Raw genomic sequence first — 24,762 nt, 5'->3', positions numbered from 1 at the left:
TAGGGCACACCTCATGTCTTTGTAAAGAGCACAGGTATGTCAGTGAAAGTCTGGTTCAGACTTTGGGTTCTAACCTAAAAAATATTTTTGGAGCACTTACTAGGAGCTTGAGGTTGAGACATATCGAGATGGTGAGGTTTACCCAGGCTCACTGTGTCTGATGGTGAACTCAGTTTCCCTCCCCTGGCCTCTGGCAAGCTGCTGAGTCTCTGTAACATGTACTGCACCATGCTTCTGCTGGGAGCACCAGTCATTTCCACTTGGATGCGTGACTCCGTGTTGGTCAGAGGGGAGGTCCTGGTGACAAGTCCCAGCCCCACCCGCCACTGCCACTGAACCTGAATTCTCTCATCCATAAGGTGGCCAACTGCATGTTGTTTAAGGAAATACATTGTAAGAAGGGCTCTAGAGGAGACTGGCTCTCTGGGGGCCCTGTGCCTGCAGCCCCCCACCCCTGCTCCATGGTCACCTGAGGTTGCACACGAGCTCAGTGAAGCGGGGCCGCTCACTGGGGTCGTAGTCCCAGCAGCGAGTCATGAGGGTGTAGAGAACAGGTGGGCAGAGGTCGGGCTTGGGTAGCCGGTCCCCCTTCTCGAGCACCCCGATGACGTCCTTGTTCTCCAGCCAGAAGAAGGGCTGCTTGCCAAAGCTCAGGATCTCCCACATGCATACAGCTGAGGGCAGGAGGAGAGGGCTCAGGACCTGCTCTGGGGAGGACTCATGCGTGGAGAGGCCAGTGCACCCTCCTCAGGGAAAACTGTGGCAATCAGACCTCCCGTGTTCCCTAGCTTCCCCCTCTAGCATCCCTGGGGGCTCACTGTGGTGGTCCATGGAGGGACCAATCACCTGCATCTGCAAGTGAACTAGGGCTCGCCTCCCTACACCCCGTTCTCATGAAGCTATTAGGTTTTGTGGGGCCAGGAGGAGGGGGTAGTCAAAGGCATGTCATTGGGACTCCACCAGTCCTTCTCATAGGAGGGAGTGAAGCCTCTATGTGAAAGCTGGTGTTTGAAGCCTAGCACCAACACTTGCTGCCTACACGATCATGGGCAACCCCTGGCCTGCTGAGCCTCAGTTTCCTTATCTGGAAAATGGGAATAATAATAATGAGATTTATTGGGCTGGCTGTGGAGAACTGAGAGGGAAAATCTATGTGGCTGTGTGCTCTGTAAGGGTCTGTCCATCTATCACCTGGTCTTGTTCTTACCTCTCCCTTTTCCTCCTTCTCAGAACAAACCTCAGAGTTTGGCTTTGAGGATGCCCTCCAGAGCGTCCCCACATCAGTCCCCGGGGCTGGTTTGTGGAGTGCATGCTCCCCTCGAGGCTTTTTCGGGAAGATGAACCAATACTGCCCAGGCAGGCCCTTAGCCCATGTTGCCTCCAACCCACCACTAGTGGTGGGACTTCTGAGACTTCTCAGGGGCCACAGCAACAGAGAACCCTTGCAACCCAGGGGTGGGGGTCCCGACCCCTGCCCCCAGCACCCCCTCATAGCCTGGTCATGGAGGGGAGAATCAGAACCCTTTCCCACACTCTGCTGAAACTCCACTCACCAAACATCCAGACGTCACTGGCTGTCGTAAAGCGGCGGAAATTGATGGACTCAGGGGACATCCACTTGATCGGGAGACGAGTCACAGAGGCTTTGGGTGGGCAAAGAGGTTTAACAGGGATTATTTAGGGAAGAAAGAGCCAGAATTATCCGGAAATACAGCCTATTCTCCAGAGACCCTTGGCCTGCCTGGGCTTGACCAACTGTAGTCTCTTTCTTTCTTTCTTTCTCTTTTTTTTTTTCTTTTTTCTTTTTCTTCTCTTCCCTTTCCTTTCCTTTTTTTCCCCTTTCCTTTCCTTTTTTACCCTTTTCTTTCTTTCTTTCTTTCTTTCTTTCTTTCTTTCTTTCTTTCTTGCCTGTCTTTTTCTTTTCTTTTCTTTTCTTTTCTTTTCTTTTCTTTTCTTTTCTCTTTTCTCTTCTTTTATTTTGGCTGCAGAGACCTCTCCAGGGACAAAGCAGAGGCCAAACTCCCCTCACCTTTGTAATATTCCTCATCCTCAATGTACCGGGAAAGGCCAAAGTCCCCCAGCTTCACACACTCAGGGGAGGCCACCAGGATGTTTCGCACGGCGATGTCCCTGGGAGAGAAGTGTGAAGGTTCAGAATGTTTCAGAGAGACAGAGACAGACAGATGGACAGAGAGATAAAGGGGAAGAGTGCTGGCCACAGTCCCAGCCTCCGGAGCAGAACAGGGCCACTTCTATGGGTCAGCCCTTCCCTGACCCACTGAGTTGACTTGCTGAAGCCCTGCTCGGGCAGGAGGCTAGACTGGCCCTCAGGTCCCGCCACACACAAAGCCCTCCACCATCTCCCTGTTGAGCTTTCTCTCCTATCACCCCTTCTCACGTGGCTCCAGTGTGAAGCTTATTTCAGGTCCCAGGACTTGCTCCACACACTTGCCCTGTTGGCTATATCCTGCCCCCTGCCAGGGAGGAAGTCGCCCTGCTGGTTCTTCAAGCAACTTTCCTGATCACAATTATTCTCCCATTTCTGCAACTCCATAGGACTGTTGGCTTTTGTCATGGCAGAAAGCAACAGCTTGCAAATACCCTTCACGGAGCACGAGGACAGCCAAGACCACCCAAATGCTTTACACATTTACACAACACTCTGTGTTGTGACATGAAGACCGCAGGCCTCCCTGGCACAGAGGGGGAGACAGGGGCACAGAGAGTGGAAGGAGCTGGCCCAGTAGGTTCCCTGTGCGAAAAGGGGTCAGCCCAGGCAGCCTAACCCCAGAGCTGAGCTCTCACTCCTCCCCAGGGAGAACCCACTGACTCAGTTTACCTCATGTTCCTGGCATCATTTCTAACCCCAAATCGGCTTGTCTGCTTGCTCCTCACAGGCAGGCTCTGTTCCCTACCATTTGTCTTTATTACCGTAAAGCTGATTCCAAAGCATGATGACTTCACCCAAACAAACAAAGGAAACAAATCATTACCCCACCACCTGCACCCCATGACTATTTACATCTCGAATTTTCCCCTCATGCTATGAGGTAAGCTCCACAAGGAAAGGGATTTTTGTCGGTTTTAATTACGACTTCATCCCAGAGCCGAGGACGGCGCCTGCAAGCACAGGGTAGAAGTTCCACATGTGTTGAATGAGTGAATGGAATGAATGAATGAATGAACGTTTATATCCCCACACATTGCTTTGCACAGTAACACCCACAGGGCCACGTATCCCACGTTCATGGTGTGGGATTGAAGAATTCACCTGCTCGCCCCAATGCTTTGAGAGCACCCCCCTTTGTCTCCTCCAGGGGATCATATCCCTCCTGGCTGGGACCTTCTTTTCAGGGAATAGGAACAAAGCTGGGTGGAGAAGGGGCCACTTCACAGCCAGAGGGAGACTAGGACTTGGCAGCTCAGGGGTTCTGGGGACCAGTGCGGGGCCAGCTGCTTGGGCTGGGGAGGGCCCAGACCTCAGGATCTTCCAGACACTGCCCAAGTCCTGTCCCCTGCCCGGGCCATGTGTCACCAAGCAGGTGAGCCTGAGGAAAGCAAGCTCCATGCAAGTGGGGAAGTGATTTCTTAGAACCCACAGGGAAGTGGGCTAGATGCCCTGAGTTACAATCAGATGCCCAGCACTTTAGACTACTCTTAATAACAACGCTGTGAGACACATATCGCCATTTCACTTTGCAGATGAGGCAATGGGTTCCCAGAAGATGCTCACGTTGTCCCATTGAGCAGGACCAAAGCTGGGCTTTCAATCTCTGTCTCTGTGACTCCGAAGTCCTGCATTACCCCAGCCTCCCTGGGTCATACGAAAGAGACCAGCTTCCTCCCCAAGCCCACCTGTGGACACAGTTGATGCTCTCCAGATAGGCCATGGCCTTGCAAATCTGCAGGGAGTACAAGACGAGAGTGAGCACCTTCAGGGAGTTCTTGTTTCGCTCTAGGTAGTGGCCCAGCTGTAGGAAGAGGGAAAGTGCTGTCAAGACCTCGGCAGGTAGCCTCCAAGCTCTTCCCAGGCAAACCTAGGTTGCTAAGATGTTCCAGAAACTTCCTCTACAAACGATCTCTGGGTTGTTTCAGCTGAATACAGAGGGCAGCAGCTGGGAGCTTAGGGCCCGTGTTCTAAATGCATCCCACCCACAGGCCCTGCTCAACTGTGGCCCAGCTGTCACCACAGGGTTCCACTTCCCCCACCTGCAGCTTACCTCACCATAGGGATACAATTCCATGATAATCCAGGTGGGTTCCTCTTCAATGATACCGATCAGCTTCACAATATGAGGGTGGTCAAGATTCTTCATGATCACTGAAATTGGGGGTGAGAGGGAGGGGCCAGAGGCGTGCTAAGGTCCAATATGAGAAACACACTGTGCTGTCCCAACTGGGAGAAACAGGGAGTGAGACCCCTCCTCCCAATGGAGGTCCCTGCACTGTTCATACCCTCCCCATCCCAGCTTCCAGGCCCCTCTCCCATCCTGCAGGTCTGTGTGGTCCCAGGGGTCTTTTCTCATGCACAGGGCTGGGTCACTCTCGAGGGCATACCTACCTGCCTCACTCAAGAACTTCTCCTTGTTGTCCAGAGTGCAGTCTTTCTTGCAGGTTTTTACAGCTACGTTGATTTTCTCCCCTTTCTGCAATGAAATTCTGTTCAGAGTTGCCCCTGCCCCCCTACTTCTGGGCCGGCCCAGTGCCCAGAAGAAAGTGTCCCCTTCCTGGCATTGCCATGGTCGTCCCGCAAGCTTGATTGACAGCCGAGGGAAGACAGACAGCATCTGGGCCTCTGGGGCTCTGCAAGGCGCAGTCCTCCCCTTCCTCCTTCTCCCCCCCACCCCCACTCCTCTCTCCACTCCTCTCTCCACTCCTGACTTCCTCGCTTCTTGACCAGGGTATGTCAGGACCAGAGAGAACCTTTGAGACCCGAGCCCCTGGCTGTCTAGATGAGGACACTGAGGCTAAGGGCTTGTGCTCTGCTCCATGTCAGTAGTGGTCGCGTGTAGATCGCATGCAAAGCCTCTTTCTCTCTCTTTGTTGTTGGCTTTTACATTTCTGCTTCCTCTTTTCCTTGGCCCCACTCTCTTCAGGGCTCCGCCCCACTGGCAGCCTCAAGACTAGCCCCTCCCTCAGCTCCTGCTCTTTCTCTTCTCAGAGCTGAGTTTTCTCACGCCTCCCCATGTTCTTGCTTGCCAAGGTTCGCCCAACCCTTCACCAGGTCCTGCCTCCATTTTGCTCCCTGGGATTGCTATCCTTCTGGGAAATGACTCTGCATCTAGCACTCCTTGGGGATTTCAGGAATACTGCAAATGCCAAGTGAATGCAGAGCCACACATCATGGTGGCCGATCCAACCTCACAATACGTGACCTCCCCTTTGTCCTATGGAAAAGTGGGAAGGGAATGTCAGTGAAGAGTCTGGAACTTACATGATTTGTGTAGACACCTTCGTAGACCTCCCCAAAAAAGCCTTCACCAAGAATCCGATTCAGGACTACATCATCCCGTGTGATGCCATACTGTGGGCCTGGGCAGATGGAAAGAACAGATGGTCTCAGGGCACAGAAACCGCTGGTGCCCCTGGGAATCTGAATATTTGCAGGCCCCAAGGCCAGGCTCTGCTCCGTTTCCACCCAGGCATTGCCAGACCCCTCAACAACATCTCAGCTAAGATCCAGTGGTTGGCCTGGGTAAGGAGTTTTAGAAGGCTCCATCATCTCTGACCTGGGGAAAAGCCATCATCACCCTGTTCCCTCTGCAGGCCAGGTCCCATGTCCACACTCTTAGGATCCCCACACACATCACAGGCACGCAAAAGGTCAATAGTGTGGGAATAAAACAATAATCTCAGCTTTCAAATCCAAAGTGTTTCACTCAGGTTTGTCTCTGTCTGAAGCACACATGGGAGAAGATGCAGGAAGGAAAGAAAGTCCCCTGTGGTGTCCCCACAATGTCACTTCATAGGACCCTGGCTGTGGCCATTGTGGTAGGGTCAGAGATCTACCTCCGGGCCTTCGCAGGGTCTCATCGGGAATCTCTGCATAGATGTCTGATTCTGGAATGACAGAAAGAGAACATCCTACAGGTAAGATACCCTCAGCAGGCACCGCCAGGAATCAGGCACGTGGCTCCCACATGCAGGCCAGCAAAACCAAGGCTGACATCCCTGGGAGGGGAGGGGAGCCAGGCAAGAACTGGGGCTTCTGTCCCAGGTTTCGGCATGGCCACAGAACCTAGGGCACCTTGACTTGAATCCCTGTTCACTGCTGCCAGATTGCATCATTTAAAGCAAGTTAGTTAGTCTCCCTTAATCTCAGTTTTTCTTTCTGTGAAATGAATGTTTCTGGGGAATGCCATAAAGATCAATAAAATAATACTTATTATATATTTAACAAGGTTAGGGACTGGATGTTTGTATCCCCCCCACCCATTCCTATGTTGAAGTCCTGACCACCAGTGTGAAGGTATTTGGAGGTGGGGCTTATGGGGGTGACTAGGTTGAGATGAGGTCAGGAGTATGGCACCCCCATGGTGAGATTACTTCTCCGATAAGAAGAAGAGAGACTAGAGCTCTCCATTTATCCACCATATGGGGACACGGAGAAGGTGGCCGTCCACATGCCGGGAAGACAGTTCTCACCAGGACCTAGCCCTGCTATCACCTTGATCTTAGACTTCCGGTCTCCAGAACTGTGAGAAACACATGTCTGCTGGGAAGGCCCCCAGGCTGTGGTGTTTAGTATGACAGCCCAAGCCAAGACAAACACGGTGCCACACGTACTAACTGTTGAATACATGTTAGCTATTGGGATTCATGACATTTGAAGCCATCATTGAGAAGTCATAGGGGAAGTCTGCTTTCCTGGAGCTTGGAGGGAATCTTTGACCATGTCACAAGAGCAGGTGGAAGGGAGGCTCCGGCACAGGAGGACAATGGCAGACGGGCGGCTTACCTATGCTGCAGCTCTCTGAGAGATGGGGCCGCTGTGCCTCCAGGTTTCTGTAGGAGGTGATGAGAGGGCAGGAGCCTGGTGAACTCAGAGCCTGGCAACGAGCCCCCGGGAAGCCCACCCTCTCCTGCCCACCCCTCATAGAGGCCAGCCCCACTGTGCCCCCTGCCTGCCTGCAGGAGCAGGCTGTCCTGATGACACCAGGCTGGGAGCATGGCCCAGGCTGCCGGAGGACAGCAGCAATTCTCCCTAAGATGATGCCGGTAGCATTAGGACACCGGACTACCCCAGCAAGAACTTACAGGGTGAAGTTTACAGGCGAGAAATCGCCACTTGTGGTGTGCTGGGGTTCCAGTGTTCTCCCCTGGGTCCTGGAAACCAGAAACCATGGGTGGGGGCTCCCTATTTGTTCTGCCTTCTCCCAGGAAGACACAGGCTGAGTGCAAGGCTTGTTCGCTGCCTTTCTGTTATACTCACAGTACGGGGATCTGGGGCAGGCTGTTCCGCTTCTCACCATCTGGGGAAAGGGCAGAAAGAGGGGGCGCTGGAGCCAGGGACACAGGGTCCTAGATGGATGGCTGACCTCACTGCTCCTATGAGCCAACACAAGGGAGACCCCTTCCCGCCATTCTGTATCTTCTGAGAGTCAGAGCGGAAGCTAAGTAGGCCTTTGGCCTGAATTAGAACGCTCTTAGTAAAAGAAATTCTCAGCCTTCCTTCTGCCACCACCCACGTGTTCCAGCTCGGACCCCTGCTTCCGATCCCAAAATAGACACATCTTCACAGGAGAGACAAGTCATGTTCCAGCACTAGCTTTGATCTTCCTGGGGCCACAAACATCTCTGCTCCTGATGCCAGCTCCTCAAGCTGCTTTTGGCCAGGGCCTGCACCTAAGGACCCACAGGGGGTATCCAGGAGGGTTGGGTGAGCACCTCCTCACACTTCCAAAGCCTCTTTGTTCATATACTGGTCAATGGCTTAGCTTCTCTCGCTCTGCCACTGGGGGCTTGTGCCACATCTGCCCATTGGGCCAGTTTGCCTTTAAATGGAAACTCACCTTTCTTGGGATGAATGATGAGAGAGCCTTTGTGCTCCCCTTGAAGCCGGCAGTAACCATCCACCAGGTCAGCCATGTTCTCGGCCTCTGCCAGAGAGGAGGTTTTGATGGACAAAGACTGCAGAGAAGAGACCAGCCAAGTATGAGACCTGAGACCCTTGGCTAGAGTCTGCCCCACAGGAATGGAGAAGAAACCGCACGCTCAGAAGGAGCAGACAATGCCACCCTTCCTTCCCCTGCCGGGAGTCCCTCAGCACCTCTGCCAGGGATTGCATTCCCCACAGCCACCAGGGGGCGCTCCTGCCACCCCTCCCCACTGGCAACATTAAACCCTGGGAAGGCCAGTTTTGCTAGGACTTATTTTGGTCTCTAAGTGCGTAGCATAATGTCTTGTACTCAATAGGTGCTCAATAGGTAAGAGCAGAAACTAGGAGAAGAGGGAATGGGATAGGGGACAGTCAGATGAAAGGAGAGATAGACAATCTGTTTGCAGTTTGAGTTCTCTCTGATTATTCCACCCGCAAAAAGCCCAGGTTCCCAGAGGTACTGTTACTGAGTCATCATTCACTTGTTCAGAGTTAGATCTCTGATTTGTGACTTGATTTCCGGTCACTTCATCCACCCTAAAAACTCCTCCAACTTATTTCTTGACATTTTTAAACAGCTTTGCTTCCTGATACATCTCCCTTATAATTTTATTGTCAGCCTGGTATAACGTCTGAGCAATGGGTGCAGTTTTCTTAGTGAGATCCCAGAAACCAGGCTGGCCTGGGCAAGAAATCCCAACCTGTAGCTGCATCCCCTTGTTTTAGAGCTTCCAGGTGTCCAGAGACGCTCACCTGGGGGGCACCTTCAATGCCCAACTGTAGTACCCGCCTGGCCTTCCTCCAGTGGGAGGCACCTGATGGACTTGATCTGCTTGAATTCAGCTAGGCAGGTGGGCTGTAAGAAAGCAGGGGTCCCTTCAGACCATCCCACTCCTGGGATCAAGCCTTGAAGATTGGTCAGTATGGGGGGGGGGGGAGGAGCTGCAAGGAGGTCCTGCATGGAGGAGAGACTTGCAAGGAGGTCTCTTCATGGTGTGAAGAGAGAATCAAAGACTATTAAGGCGGAAGGGATCATCTGGTCTAAGCTCCTCACTTTGCAGAAGAGAAGAGGAGTCTAGGGAGCCAGGAGTTGCTCACGGTCATATGCCAAATTGGTGATAGAGCCGGGACTGGACCCAGGTCTTCTGCCTCCCAGGGAATGATTGTCCCATCTTGCCATTGCAAGATCAACTTTTTTATCTAAGCCAGAAGAGCAGTGATAGTGCCCTTCCCTCCTCTCCTCCCCACCACACCACCCTGCCGCCCAGGGTGCAGGAGATAGTCATGGGGAAGTAAAGAACTGTCTGCTCCATGTCCCAAACACTCTCTCTACAGCTACTCAAACCAAGGGCCTCTCTGCTCTCAGCAAGGGGCAGGGACGACTGGTAATCAGGACAAGGTAGGAGGCAGCAGAGAGTGGGAGATCGCTCAGCCTAGGGGTGGGTGCAACGTGCCCCCGTCTCTCTCTACCTTTGCATCTTGACTTGTCAGCTGACGGATGCCCTTCGGGCCAATGACCAGGTCCACAGTAATGTTCCATCCTTGCTGGAATAAAAGAGGAGAGAGGACTATTGCTTCAGGTTTGTCTCCCTCATATTTCAGAAAGTTGAAAAACAAAAAGTTCACTAATTTAGACACAGGCCACTCTATCTCCTGTGCCCTCCAGCTCCTTCGATCTCATAACCCTACAGTACAGACTCCCCTCCTCCCTATACCCTGCCTACTCTGCCCACTTCCCAGATTTGTAGCCAAGATTTCAGTTCCCTTCCTCAGGCAAGCAGTTTAACATTAGTTGCATTTTAGGGCATGTCAGCGAGGCTCAGCTGCTCGAGGACCTTTGCTTGTGTGTGTTACTTCGAGCCAACACGCCTCTTCTTGCCCCCAAGTCGGCCTTGTGGGCCCCTTGGGGGCCCCTTTCCCGAGAGGCCTGGAATTTGGGTCAGGGAGAGAATAAAGAGGATGTGTCATTACAATGAGTTCACAGCGATAGGTCTCCTGGTCGATGTTGGCAAAGCCCGCGAGGGTGTTGAAGAACTTCATGACACACTCCTCCTCCCTGAGCGAGGCGTACTGCTGGAAGGTCTGCTGGATCATCTTCCGGAACTGCTTAGGCTGGGGGTGGAGATGGTCAGTGGTGAGCCGGTCCTGCTCCTCCAAGCTCTGATTCCTTCCCTGATCTCACCAAAAGCCTGTCTGCTACTGTAGGGTGGTCCTCAGGCCTTTGCCACGAGAGCAGCAGCCATCTGTTCACTAAACCACACACCTACTATCTCCAGCGAGGCTCACCAGAGCCCTGGGATGGAGGCATGGGAGGTAGCATCCCCAGGCCACAAAGATAATTGGCCTCTGATGTGGAACTGGAGCCAGGTTTCCTAATTCCCAGCCACAGAAAGGGCCCACTGGATATTTTTAGTGGCTCTATGTCCAGATGGCCCAAGACACTAGAGATACCCTGGTTTTCCTGAATATCCCCCACCCAATGCCATTGGGCTCTAGTCATAGAGACCAGCACAAAGGGGTTCTCTCTGGACCCCTTGCCCAGTGGTTTCCTCACCTTTAAGTTCTCCTGCATCTGCTTTGGGAAAAACAGGTCCAGTCCTACTTCTTTCCTGAAAGAAGAGGAGAAAAAGTGGCATTTGACTCCCCCTCACCCCCAACCCAGGACTTCAGACCAATCAGGAAGAGATATGATGGACTGAGGACCAGGAAGATGGGTCCTGCCTGGCTTTGGTACGGAGATGAACAAGGTAGGGAGCAAGTAGGAGAAGCAGGGCAGTGAGGAAGGAAGGGAGGAGAGGCAACGACCAGTTTCAGGACTTACTCCAGGAACTCGAAGTTGGACTTTTTGTCAAGTGCATTGTGGGGCATGTCCTTGAAGAACCGCCTGGAGAGAGAGAAGTCATGGAGAGGTTGATGGTTGGAGAACAAGGCCATCAGAGTTGGGTCACCCAAAGCCACACATTGGTCTAGAAGCTCCCTTTCCCCTGCCAAATGTAGTAACCAATTGAAGGGAGAATATTAGAGTGAAAAAATTTGATATTTACAAAACCACGAAGAAAAAGAAAACCCCCAAATTTCATTCCTAGGAAGGACTCCAGCCCTGTGCTTTGGGATGCCCAGCTCTGGGACCTCCCAGTTGTTGGGCAGAAGAGAAAAATGGTGGTTCTATCTTTGGCCTCTAAAAACAAATGACCCAATGCAGCCAACGCAGATTGTTGGAGGGCCTAGCATTTAGTGGCCGAGTGTATATATGACCCTCTAATGAATTAATTCAGTAGTTCTCAACCAGGGGCAATTTTACACCTCCCTCTCCAGCCTGGAAACATTTGGCAATGTCTGGAAATCTTTGGTTGTCACATCTGGTTGGGAGGAAGGTGGTCCCACCAGCATCTAGTGTGTAGAGGCCAGGAACGCTGTTAAGTATCTTGCCATTCACATGATGGCCCTCCAAACAAATTATCTAGCACCAAATGTCCCTATTGCTGAGATGGAGAAACCTGGGAGGTTGATACAAGGAGAGAACTCAGGAATCTAGGACAAATGTTCTTTCCTGACTCACTTCTCTCTATAGAGTATCTGACAGAGTGGGATAGCAGATCCTGGAGGAGTATGCCAGCTGATTAAGGTAGACCTGTACTTTGGAAACCAAACAACAGGTAAACAGCAATGATATTCAGTTGTAGGACGTGAAGAGCCTATCCAGGATTCTTCCCTGGACGCAAGGTCATTTTCCTCCTACTTCTACCTGAAGGTGCTGGTGATTAAGATCCCAAATTTCCACACAGCCAATCATGGCAGCTTTAGAAAGTTTTCTGAGTCAAGGGTGAGTGGATGGCTCAGCTGGTGCCGACTTTGCTCAGGTCATGATCTCAAGATTTGGTTTGTGAGTTCAAGCCCTGCATCTGACTTGCTGCTGTCGGCGCAGAGCCCGCTTCAGATCCTCTTTCCCCCTCACTCTCTGCCCCTCCCCCATCTGTGTTCACTCTCTCTCAAAAATAAATTAAAAATAAATAAATAAAATAAATAGAAGGTTTTCTGAGCCAGTGTTACGGGATTGACCCCCACATTCACAGAAAACCTCAGAGCAAGCCTGTGAAGTGAGGATTACAGGCAACACGGCCTCCAGCAATTCCCGTTGGCTTGAGGGAGCTGCAAAATGTACTCCTAGATAGCTGAACAAACTGGCTTGCTGTACGCACCTATTTAATTGGCAAATGCCCATCAGAGAAGAGGATTTTAGATCTTTCAGGGTTGTCCATTCATTCAAATATGTACTGTGCTCTCATTCGGTGCCAGGCGAAGGCAGCACCAATGCTGATTTCAAGGATTTGACAGGATTTCACAATCTAGTGCATGTGAGCCATTCATTCCTAAGTACAGAGGATCCATACAGGGTAAGGTAGATGGGGTGGGCATGAGGAAGAGGGGCCTTCAAGATGGAAAGGCCCTTGAGTTGGCTCAGTGGGAAGAACCTATGGCCACCATCCTGCTTGTTATGGACCTTTCACAGGCAAGTCCTGAGGTTTTCTGTGAATGTAGAAGGTGAACAGGCAACACTGGCCCAGTAAATTTTCTAAAGCTGCCAGAATAAAAAAGAGTTTACCAGGTTGAACAGAGAATGAGAAGAGTATGCCAGACAGCAGGCTCTGTGTCCCAGCTCCTACTGGAGCTGAAGACACAACAGTGAAGAACACAGTGGAAACCCAACATTCGAATATCTCCCAGGACTTTGCCTAGTGCTCAAAGAAACATTTACTGAATCACTTGAATGGCAGATAGGTGGAAGAAAAAGGCAGCCTGGAGGGAAGAGCAGCCAAAGGAGGCAGGGGACACTGACCAGAAATGGGGCTGGCTCTTTTTTCTAAGGACCAGACAGTGAGCGCCTTACCCTCTGTCAGCCACCACTTGTCCCCATTGCTCTCATGTACCCACTCTTGCTTCCCACCCTGGAGGCAAGTCCAAGCTGGCTAAGAGCTCCAGTCCCTGGAGGGTCCTTGAGGCCACATACCTGAGCTCCAGGCAGCCCAGCTGCAGGGCCATGCCCTCGCTGACCTTGCTGGCATAGCGTTGCATGTAGTCATTCCGTAGCTGGTGGGGAGAAAGACCAAGGTTGAGAGTCATGCCCTCCTTCCCTGTTTCCCTGACCTTAGGCTCCAAGAGATGGTGGGTGCTTTGAACACAATCTTGCTGCCCTGAGCTATCTCTCTCACACAGCCCACCATGCACAAATGTGTAGTGGATGAAGAGCAGAGGGGGAGACTCTCCCTTTGCTCTGCCTCTTCCTCTAGAATTCTCTAGAATCATGCCTCCACAGGCCAAGGCCTTCAGGTTTTTTGAAGCACTTTCAGACACATTTTCTTATGGCTTTATGAGGCTGGGGTTCAGATTCCTCTTTCCACTCTTCATTTTAGAGGTAAAGAAATAGAATTTGGGGATGAGTCAATCATTTATTCAAAGTCTTTTTGGTACTTAGTGACAGATGTCATTCACTCCACAATAAAAGTCTGGCTTTGTCTTCAGAAAACCAAGAGGGAGACACAGGTGAGAGCTGAGACCAGACAGAAAATAATGATGGCCTCTCACACATCCTCAGCCCTCTGTGTCAAGTCCTGTGCTAAGCACTTTACATTTATTACAGCCAGTGGTGTGTTGGAGCAGCTCCAAACAGCTCATGAAAGCCAGTTATTAAATTTTATGAAGTTTTGCAAGCTGTATGATATCATATTGGTAGCTTGAAAAATGCCATGATAGGGGAATATTTACACCATGGAAATTGGCAAGTGCAATAAATCAGAGATTTTTTTCTTCAGAGAGCTGGTTTACCAGCACCCTGCTAGTGATACCATTTGGTCCTCACAACAACCCTATAAAGTAAATATTATTATTATCATCTCCATCTTCTAGAAAAGGAAATAGCTTCAGGCAGTTACATTAAGCCCCAGGAGGATACTAGGTTAGTAGCTGGCAAACTGGCCAGAAGCCAGGCATGTCAGAGTCTGTGTGCTAAGACCACCAATTCTCTTTGTACCTGCTCTGGCTGCCCATCACCAGGTCTCCTGAGAAGTAAATAGCCACCAGCAAAGTCCAAAAGTAGCTATACATATGGGGCAGGGTAAGCCAGCACTTAATTAGCCATAAGAGAACCAAGATGGAACAGCTGCCTAGGGACAAAGGCATGTCCCCAAGAGAAGTTTCCTAGATTGGGACCTCCAAAATCTGGGCTTTGTCTCTCTATCTCCCCAGGAAAGGATGAGTAATAGGGCCCTGGGGACAGGAAGAAAAAAATACTTCTACCTGTTGGTAAAAATAAAGTAGCGTTGTCCTGTCTTCTTTTAGGCTTTCCATGAAGTCCTCTGGTAAGTAGCGGATTTGGAGGTCATACCTGCAACAGGAAATTCAGACTCTCTGGTTGACTTAGGGAAACTTGTCATTTAAGAGTCTTCCCATAAGGCTCATGGCCACCCATTCAGGAGTTGTTTCTTCTTTCCCTCCTCTGTGGTTAGGTGGAGGACTGTGGGGAGACCATGGAGGACAGAGGGGTGGCAAGCAAGTGGTGGTCTATACTAGTCCTGACTCTCCACCTTGTCCCCCTCATGGCAATTGTTTTCTTTAGGTTTGCAGATCAGCCCTTGACCTGGTTTTCTATTTTCCCTGCCCTACTGTTCCTCCTTCTCCGTAGCACCAAGAGCATCCTGTCTGGGGATGTTCCTGATATCTGCCCTGGGAGAGGGGGTGTACTGTGAGCTCATGTTAAGTCTTGGCCAATAGATGCATTGGATGCTGCAAGAGAACTAAGCCTAAAATGCCACTCAGATTTTCTAGAATATTCTCAGAGGTTGGGAAGTGCTCCCAGGAATTACTTCCCTGGGCCTCCCCACTCCACACTCCTCTCCCCCCATTTGAGAGCCCAGGGCTCTTCTCCTACCTCCATTCAGCCTCCATGTGCAGACACTCGTACTTTTCCTGAACCTCACCCACTGTCATCTGCGGGTGTAGCCAGTGGATCTCATCCGACTTCATGTGCTTCAGCCTCAGGCCATAGCACTCACCCAGCTGGATGTTGGGCCCTATCCGTCCGCTCAGCAGAATGGAGGCAATGACCTCCTGGGGAGGAGAATAGAGAGACACAATTCAGATATACCCCTTCTAGGCTCCCACAGTCCTCATGCATCCCCCAGAAGTGTGATTCTCCAGGGTGGGGTTCCATCTCAATGTTTCATTTATCTCTGATTCTCTAGCACTTAGTGCAAGTTTTGGTGTACAGTGGGCTCTATCCGATGAATGAATAATTTGGTAAAATGAGACAGAGATAGAGAAACTGAGAGGAGAGAGGAGAGGCAAAGGAGAAAATGCAATGAGGCAAAGAACACAGATTCTGTGCTTCTGCAGCACATTTCAACCAAATGGATTAATAATCACTGAGCATCCACCATGTAAAAGCACTCTCTGAATGGCTCCCAATTTAGCCAGCATTACTGAGCATCTATAGTAGGCACTCAAGGCACCTTGCATACATTATGTCATTGAATCCATACAACACAGGGAAGTAGGTGTTACATCTCCATTTGGCTGATGTAGGTTACACAGCTCATGGAATTAAGCTGGGGTTTTAAACCCTGGGCTAGTGGACTCTGTGGATTTCTACTGGGCCAAGCTGCTTCATGGGGTGCTGGGGCTGGGCAAGGCAGAAGGATAGGATTCACATTAATGGATTAATTGGCACACTTTCCACATAAGAAGAATGGCCATAGGTAATAGAGTATTGACAAGAGATTAGGAACTCTCCTTATTCCTGCTTTCTTGTTGATCAGAAGTCAGCCTGCCTATAGCCTGATGCCATAGCTTCCTGGCCTCAAGCTAGAGCTGGATCAAGAAGAGGCCCACTGAGGGGCACCTGAGTGTCTCAGTTGGTTAAGCATCCAACTCTTGATTTTGGCTCAGGTCATGATCTCATAGTTGGTGAGATGGAGCCCTGCATCAGGCTCCACGCTGACAGCATGGAGCCTGCTTGGAATTCTCTCTCTCCCTGTCTTTCTGCCCCCACCCCCCACCCCTGCATGCATTCCCCTCTTCTCGCTCAAAATTAAAAAAAAAAAAAAAAAAAAAAAAGAGGCCCACTGGGCAGCTTCCTGGAAGCCATCTATAAGGTCCTGCCTAGTTCGGAAATCCCGTTATTTTCAGTTTAATTCATGTTTCTCGTATGGTTGCACACATAACGGGTAAATTGAGCCAACTCCCAGTGGAGCAGAAAGTACCATCAAAGGCAAATTTTAAAAACTCTTCTTATTTTCACTAATAAAATATTAAACCCATATTTAAATAGTAATGTTTTAAAGAAATACCAAATTATTGGTCTGCCTGGACACCCACATGTGTTGTCCAGCTCTGCCTCCTGCCAGCTGTCTTCAAGTCCATGGAGTGGTGAAGCTAAAAAACCTTAAGCCTGAAAAATCCTTTCCCCATTAGGGAAGCAGATCCCCATCAGAGCAGTCAACTCTTGCTCTGTGAGACAAATAGCGAAACTGAGGCATATAAAGTACCCATTAACAGTTGTCACAAATCAGTTCAGGAATCAGAATTACCATCCAGGGATGGGAAAGAAAGCTGTGATCAATGGTACTTATAGTGAAAGGGACTCAGACAAGAGGGAGAGCTCAAGGCTGTGAAGTTGACCATTTTGTCATTATTTCCACCCATTTCTCCTGCTACTGACCCTTGTACTGCTCTTTCCACTCATACAATGATATTATCCAGAGACCCCATGTCATCACTGAGCCCATCTGGAGTCCCAGCTATCAGGTATTTTTAAATATAGAGTCTTCCCTGACCCAAATGAAACTTATTTGGCCTATGTCTGATTTCTCCAGGGCTGGGACCCTTGTAATTATTGGAAATTTCAAACATACATGAAGTACACTGAAGTCAAAAAAACAGTATCATAAACACTGATACACACATCACCCAGCTTCGACAATTACCAAAACTCTGCCATTTTTGCTTCATCTATTATGCCATTGACCACCCAACCACCACTTTTGACAGTTTTTTTTTTTTTTTAGTTTATTTATCTTTTGAGAGAGAGAAAGAGAGAGTGAACAGAGGAGGGGGAAAGAGAGAGAAAGGGATAGAGAGAATCCCAAGCAGGCTTTGCACTCTCACTGCAGAGCCTGATGTGGGGCTCAAACTCACAAACTGTGAGACCAAGACCTGAGCCGTAATCAAGAGTTTGACACTTAACTGACTGAGCACCTCCCACCCCCCCCCACCCCCCATGTGCCCCTACAGTTGTTTAAAGGTAAGATTTACAGACATTAAAATGCATACATTTTATGCATACAGTTTGTATGTAATCCACATGCCAAAAATTAAGATACAGGACATTTTAAGACACCCAGAAAGTGCCCTCATGTCCATTCTCAGTCAACCACCAAGCCCATGCTCACCCCAACTCCAGGTAACCAGTTTTTCCTCCCATTTTTACTTAGTTTCACCTGTTCTAGAACTTCATATAAATTGAAACATTTAGTATATATAAATCATTCTCCTGTTTCTAGATACCTGAGCTGTTTCTTATTTTTTTGCTATTGTGAATAAAAGTACTATGAACATTAATATACAGGTCTTTTTATGTAAATATGTTGTCATTTCCTGTGGACAAATACTTAGGAGTGAAAATTACTTTGTCAAAGGTAAGATATATGTTTAACTTTATAAGAAGCTGCTAAGATTATTCTGCTTTATATTTCCACTGTGATGTATGAGATATTCATTACACTACATCCTCACCAACATTTGGTGTTATAAGTCTTTTTTTTTACATTTTATTTATTTATTTATTTATTTATTTATTTTTTAATTTTTTTTTCAACGTTTTTTATTTATTTTTGGGACAGAGAGAGACAGAGCATGAACGGGGGAGGGGCAGAGAGAGAGGGAGACACAGAATCGGAAACAGGCTCCAGGCTCTGAGCCATCAGCCCAGAGCCCGACGCGGGGCTCGAACTCACGGACCGCGAGATCATGACCTGGCTGAAGTCGGACGCTTAACCGACTACGCCACCCAGGCGCCCCCATTTTATTTATTTTTTGAGACAGAGAGAGACAGAACATGAGCGGGGAACGGGCAGAGAGGGAGGGAGACATAGAATCCTTAGCAGGCTCCAGGCTCTGAGCTGTCCGCACAGAGCCCAATGTGGGGCTCGAACCCACAAACCGTGAGATCATGACCTGAACCAAAGTCAGATGCTTAACCGATGGAGCCACCCAGGCATCCCCTAAGTCTTTTTAATATTAGTCAGTTTAATGGTTATATATAGTATCTCATTGTGTTTTTAATTTGCATCTCCCTGATGACTAATGATATTGAGCATATTTTTATCTGGCCATTCATGTAATTTCCTTTGTGAAATATTTGTTCCAATTTTCCATTTTTCTGTGTTGTCTTTTTATTATTGAGTTGTAGGCAATCCTTATACACTCTAGATAAAAGTACTATGTATATGTTTTATAAATACTTTCTCCAGGTCTGTACTATGTCTATTATTAATTGTCTTATCAGTTTCTTTTGATAAAGTCTTCTTATTCAAAATTTTCTTTTATGGTTAGTGCTTTCTGCATTCTGTCTGAGAAATCTTTGCCTGCCACCAAATCATGAAGATACAATCCTGTTTTCTTTTATAAGCTTTATAGTTTTAACTTTTCCTTTTAGGGTCTGTAATCCATCTTGAATTAATTTTTGTGTATGGTGTGAGGTAGGGGTTAAAATGTACTTTTTTTTCTCATAAAGATCTATGGTTATTCAGCATTGGTTTTTGACTTTCATTTTCCAATTGAATTGTTTTGCTGCCTTTGTCAAAATCAACTGGCGGTATAAGTTTAGATTTATTTCTGGACTCTCACTTTCTGATTTATTGATCTTTGTCTACACTCTGCCAGTACCACACTGTCTGCATTACTGTAGCTTTAGAGGAGATTTTGAAGTCAAATAGCATAAGCCTTTTACCATCTCCTTCTAAGATTGCTGTGTTATTCTAGGTCCTGCATTTCCATATACATTTTTTGAATTAGCTTGTCACTTTTCTATTTAAAATGCCTATTGACTCATGATTGAGACTGCGTTAAATCTATAGCTTAGTTGGGGGAGAATTGACGACATCTTAACAACATTGAACCTTCCAGTCTGCAAACATGGTATATCTCTCCACTTAATTTTATTTTTAATTTTTCTCAACAATGTTTTGTACTTTCAGTGTCTAGTTTTGCAGGTCTTTTGTTAAATTTATTCCTAAATAGTTTACGTATATTGATGCTTCTGAAAATTAAAAACATTTAAAATTAATTTTCTTTCTATTTTGGGGTTCACTCCCTTGGGTGGCTCCCTCTTCCCCAGGATTTTTCTTAATCTTCTGGCTGCTCAAGTCAGCCCTAAATTCTATCCTCTGATGCCTCAAACCAGTAAGGCTGCAGCTTTCTGTCCCTCCCAGCCCTCCCAGATTGGAAAGTGCCCTCAGGCAAAAAACCAGAAATTTGCAAATCTCATTCCTTACAGTTCAACTCTCAAGAGCAGGTTTCCCTCTAGTTTCTGCTGGTTATGGTCACTCTCCAGGGCTTTCAAGACCATTTCCTTTTTATCTTGTCCAGATTTTGCCATTGTTATCAGCAGGAAGATCAGTCCAGGCCAGGGATTCCACCATTTTTGAAACCTCTGTACTATTTTAATGAATAAATCTGTACTTTCTGCAAATGGAAGAAGGTTGGGAGTCAGAGAGCTCCCTTTAGAGCTCCATCAGAGATTCTGATGCTTTTGTAAACACAAAGAAAGCCCTGAAAAACAAAATCAAATCCTGGTGTCCTCTTCTTCTACCTTTTTATCTCCCCCCCTCCCCCGCCCCCTTGCAGCTCATGGTATGGCCAAGGTCAAAATCCTGAGGCTGAGGGGTTGGCAGTGGCTGCAAAGCCAGGAACAGAGTAAAGGAGGAGGTGGGGCCAGGGGCAGAGATGCTGTAGTGGTGAAGACAACATTTACCTACAGGGGGATCCAGCAAAGGAGTAAATGTATTAAAGATAATGGAAAATGGGTTTCTTAATGTTGGAGAAAGTACTCAAAATAAGGAAAGAAGGCTAGAGTGGACCCTTAGGTGAGGCATTGGAATTTGAAGTATTGGTGAGAACTCATAGTTTTAGAGGGCTGGAGAGAGGGAGACAGAGAGAGAGAGAGAGAGAGAGAGAGAGCACTCCTGCAAGCCATGTACCCATGAGGAGTGAGCATGTGCAACTGAGAGCACATTGAAAGAGCCTGAGGTCAATGACACCAAGATAGTTATTTGCGTACCAAACACTGAGTCTTAGTTTCCAAATACCCTCCTGCACTAAAAGGGTTCAGGGATCCTTGGAGAAATGCCTGATTACAGGTCTGGGGCAAAGAAAGTACAAAATAAGCCTGGAATATCTTTTTGTCCTAGAAAAAAAGGGAAGTATTTAGAGAATGTTGGGGATATATAACAAGGAAACAGTATTAGCTTAAAGGGGCTGGCATAGGACAGACACTTAAGTATAAAAATATATAATGACAGGAATGGGTTACATCCCACTGAATAAAACATAATCTGAGGCAGATAGATAAATAAATAAACTGGGGAGAAGGGAATATTCTTCCTTACAATAGAATGCCAACTAGCAAATATGGTAGAAGAAAGGATGGAAACAGGAAATCACCATTTGGCAACAAACTCAGTGTTGGTTGGTTCAGGCATGATTCATCAATGGATGATAAGGCTGGAGGGTGGAGATCTGATGATGAATAGGATATTGACATAGTTTCAGTGTATCTTCCCTCAGACTCTAGTCATACACACACACACACACACACACACACACACACACACACACTAACCTGGCAGACACAAATGATCAGTTTATCAAGGTTAACATCATCAGTAGGAGAACAGGTAAACAAAGCATACCTCCCACCTTGATGTACTGAGAAGAGCACAGCATCTTTTCTGAGATATTCCTGCCAAGAGTTCGTGGTCAAGTCTAGTTATATAACCCAGTGAGGGGTCTCCTCACAGACCTATAGAATAAAAAGTCTGTACTCTTTTTTTTTTTAAGACCGTTACCATTTTCTTAAATGTTTATTTATTTTTGAGAGAGACATCATATGTGCCAGTGGGGGAGAGGCAGAGAGAGAGAAGGAGAGAAAGAATCCCAAGCAGGCTCCATGTTGTCAGTGCAGAGCTGGATGCAAGGCTCAAGCCCACAAACCAGGAGATCATGACTTGAGCCAAGATCAAAAGTTGGGTGCTTAACCAACTGAGCCACCCAGGAGCCCCTGTTACCATTTTTTTTTTAATTGAGGTATAATTAACACATAACATTATATTGTTCAGGCATACAACATGATTCAGTATTTGTGCACACTGAGAAATGATCACCACAACAGGCTCATTACCATCCATCACCACACATCATTACAAATTTTTTTTCTTGTAATAAGAACTTTTAAGAGAGGGAGAGCAAGCAGGGAAGGGAGAGAGAGAGAGAGAGAGAGAGAGAGAGAGAGAGAGAGAGAGAATCCCAAACAGGCTCTGTGCTGTCAGCACTTGAACTCACAAACCATGAGATCATGACCTGAGCTGAAATCAAGAGTCAGAAGCTTGACCAACTGAGCCACCCAGGTGCCCCTCTTGTGATGAGAATTTTTAAGATTTCATTTCTTAACAACTTTCAAATATACAGCACAGTAGTATTGACTACAGTCACCATGCTATACCTACATCCCATAACTTATTTATTTTGTAACTAGAAGTTTGTACGTTTTGACCCCCTTCATCCATTTTGCCCATCTCCTCCTGTCACACCTCCCCTCTGGCAACCATCATTCTGTTCTCTATAAGCTTGGCTTTTTGTTTTGTTTTGATTTGTCTGTTTGTTTATTCATTAGATTCTACATATGAGTGAAACCATATAGTATTTGTCTCTCTCTGACTTATTTCACTTAGCATAATACTCTCAAGTCCTCTTCACGTTGTCATGAATGGCAAGATTCCATTTTTTTTATGGTTGAGTAATATTCCACTGTGTATCTATACCACCCTTCTTTATCCATTTATCCATCTATCGACACTTGGGCTGCTTCCATATCTTGGGTCTTGTAAATAATGCTGCCATGAACATGGGGATGAATATATCTTTTTGTATTAGTGTTTTCATTTCCTTCTGATAAATACCCAGAGGTGGAAATTCTGGATCGTAGGGTAGTTCTATATTTAACTTTTTGAGGAACCTCCACACTGTTTTCCACAGTGACTGCACCAGTTTGCATTCCTGCCCACAGTTTACAGGATTCCCCTTTCTCCACCTCCTCGAAAAGGCCTTCGGTCTTGCAGACCAAGAACTTCTTCTATACTGGAGGACACCACAGAGACATGACAACTAAATGTAAATGTGTGTTCCTGGCCCAGATAGAATAAAATAGACACTGGAAGGACAGTTGGTGAAATTCAAATGGTTCAGAGGTAGTGTTACAGCAGTTTGGGCTTTCTCCTTTGGGTGGTTGCAGGCTAGCTCTGTAGGAGAGTGCCCTTGCAGGGGGAATAAACACTGGAGTATTTTGGGTGAGTGGTATTGCTGCAACTTGCTTTCAAAAGAAAGCAAGAAAAAGAATAATGACAGTGGATGTGTGTGTGTTTATGAAGAGACTGAGCTACTAAATATGGCACATGATAGATCTGAACTGAAAGAGGACTTAGCTACCTCCATTTTGATCTCAAACTTTCTTCCCCCCCCCCCCCCAAGTTGATTTATTTTGAAACAGAGCACAAGAGAGAGCAGGGGAGGAAGAGAGAAAGGGAGAGAGAGAATCCTAAGCAGGATCCGAGCTTCCAGAGCAGAGCCCAACTTGGGGCTCAAACTCATGAACCATGAGATCATGACCTGAGCCGAGATCAACAGTTGGCACTTAACCCACTGAGCCACCCAGGTGCCCCATTGACCTCAAACTTTCTTATTAAGTCCTTCTTCCCAGCTTATCTTTTTCCTCCCAGCTTATCTCTTAACTCAGGCAAAAGACCCTGTGGGCAAAGCATCCCAGGATGGGAGTGGGAAACTACCCCTCAAGCAATAAGACCTTCCCTGAGCTAGCCAGACCCCATGTGACTGATCCTGAGGCAATGATCCACCTGACCTTCACTGCCACCAGTGAGGACCCACCGACACTTGTCCCACATTCTCCTTACATAAATCTGGAAGTGTTTTCAGCACTGTGGAGAGTCTTTGAGATGCTAGTCCCCTGCCTTCCCGTGTTGGTCTCACTGAAATCAATTCCTTTCTTGTTTTGCCACCACCCATCTCTCTGCCTTTGGATTTTGTCAGCAGTGAGTGGCTGAGCCTGCTCTGTTTGGGGCTCCCTGGAGCCAGATGCTCTTGCATCCCAGCTACAGGGCTACAGAACTATTGGGGAATCTGAGTATCTGAGTGAAAGTACTATGGGGGTTCTTTGTACCATTCTTTCAACATTTTTATATGTTTAAAGTAGTTTCAAAATCAAAAGAGAGGTTCTGGTGAGGGAGATTCCCAGGCACATGAGAAGTAAAGGTACCACATTGAATGAATAGGATTTCTTTCAGGCAAGACAAAGCCTCGCCCCTTCTCTTCCACTCAGTCTCTGAGAAGGGCCATACTGAATCCCCCTCTTTGCTCTGTGGGTGGTGAAACTCTCCAGGGCACAGCTTGTGGAAACATTTCCCTAGGTTTCTTTCTAAAAAGTAACCAATTTCTGTTGTATTGGTGGTAGGGTAAGACTCATTCCAGATCCTTGGAGTAGAAATTCACTGAGACTCTATCCAACAGATTTTCACAGGAATATAGATTTCATCTCCAGATAAGGAAGAAGTTTGGTGCTTTCTAAGTATAAAATGCATTACTTGGGAGGCTGCCTGGTGCTGGGAAGATTCTTACCTGGGGAGCATTCTTCCCAGAGGGGCAAACCTGAGAGAGAGGTTCCTGGAGACAGACATCTCCACCTACTACCACCATCACCTCACTGGTTACTGATGAAAGCATGTTGTATAATAAAGAATTTGGCTGGTCTTTGTCCTTGTTTCTGGGGTGGGAGCCTCTGAACCCTTGAGGTTTCTTAAGTGGTAGTGTCTTTGTTGTTGATGGTGTGCCTCTTGGACCACACTTGAATATATGCTCATGAGGTGAGTCATGGTGGGCCCCTAGATAGTGTCAGGATGAGACCAACCATGTGATTAGAAGTTCCGGAACTTTGAGCCATGTGATATCAGCCTGGCCTCCAGGGAGAGGAGGAGAGCTGGAGAGTTACACAGCCAACGAGTCAACCAATCAATCAATCAGCTGATCAATGATGCCTACATAATAAAACCCCAATAAAAACTCTAGTTCAGGTGAGTTTCCTGGTTTGTGATGTACATTGATGTGCCTGGAGGGTGATATGTCCTAAGGATATGGAAACTTCGTGTTTGGGGACCTCTTCTACTTCATCCCATGCATCTCTTCATTTGGTGGGTCCTGATTTGCATCTTTTATAATAAAACTGTTATCATCTTCGGTTCTCTGAGTCATTCTAGCAAATTAACAAACCTGGGGGATGGGTGGCAGGAACTCCCAAATTTACAGCCAGGGGGTCAGAAGTGTGGGTG

General features: G+C 47.7%; 1 protein-coding gene across 1 annotated transcript in view; it reads right to left on the bottom strand.

Annotated features, from left to right (window-relative positions):
* Positions 1 to 24,762, bottom strand: part of PTK2B (protein tyrosine kinase 2 beta) — a 125,473-nt gene that overhangs the window by 16,825 nt on the left and 83,886 nt on the right. Inside the window, 20 exon segments of the mRNA XM_019440837.2 lie at positions 470 to 674; positions 1,554 to 1,643; positions 2,030 to 2,130; positions 3,856 to 3,971; positions 4,221 to 4,321; positions 4,562 to 4,646; positions 5,435 to 5,532; positions 6,010 to 6,060; positions 6,959 to 7,005; positions 7,433 to 7,472; positions 8,013 to 8,130; positions 8,852 to 8,884; positions 8,886 to 8,954; positions 9,569 to 9,643; positions 10,070 to 10,210; positions 10,653 to 10,707; positions 10,920 to 10,982; positions 13,107 to 13,186; positions 14,393 to 14,480; positions 15,024 to 15,202. Coding sequence (XP_019296382.1) covers positions 470 to 674; positions 1,554 to 1,643; positions 2,030 to 2,130; positions 3,856 to 3,971; positions 4,221 to 4,321; positions 4,562 to 4,646; positions 5,435 to 5,532; positions 6,010 to 6,060; positions 6,959 to 7,005; positions 7,433 to 7,472; positions 8,013 to 8,130; positions 8,852 to 8,884; positions 8,886 to 8,954; positions 9,569 to 9,643; positions 10,070 to 10,210; positions 10,653 to 10,707; positions 10,920 to 10,982; positions 13,107 to 13,186; positions 14,393 to 14,480; positions 15,024 to 15,202 — 1,835 coding nt within the window.

The sequence above is a fragment of the Panthera pardus genome, unplaced genomic scaffold (genome assembly GCF_024362965.1).
Source record: "Panthera pardus isolate Hobbes unplaced genomic scaffold, ASM2436296v1 HiC_scaffold_13, whole genome shotgun sequence".
NCBI lineage: Eukaryota > Metazoa > Chordata > Mammalia > Carnivora > Felidae > Panthera > Panthera pardus.
The sequence above is the reverse complement of the archived record's forward strand: the minus strand, read 5'-3'. Positions and strand labels throughout refer to the sequence as shown.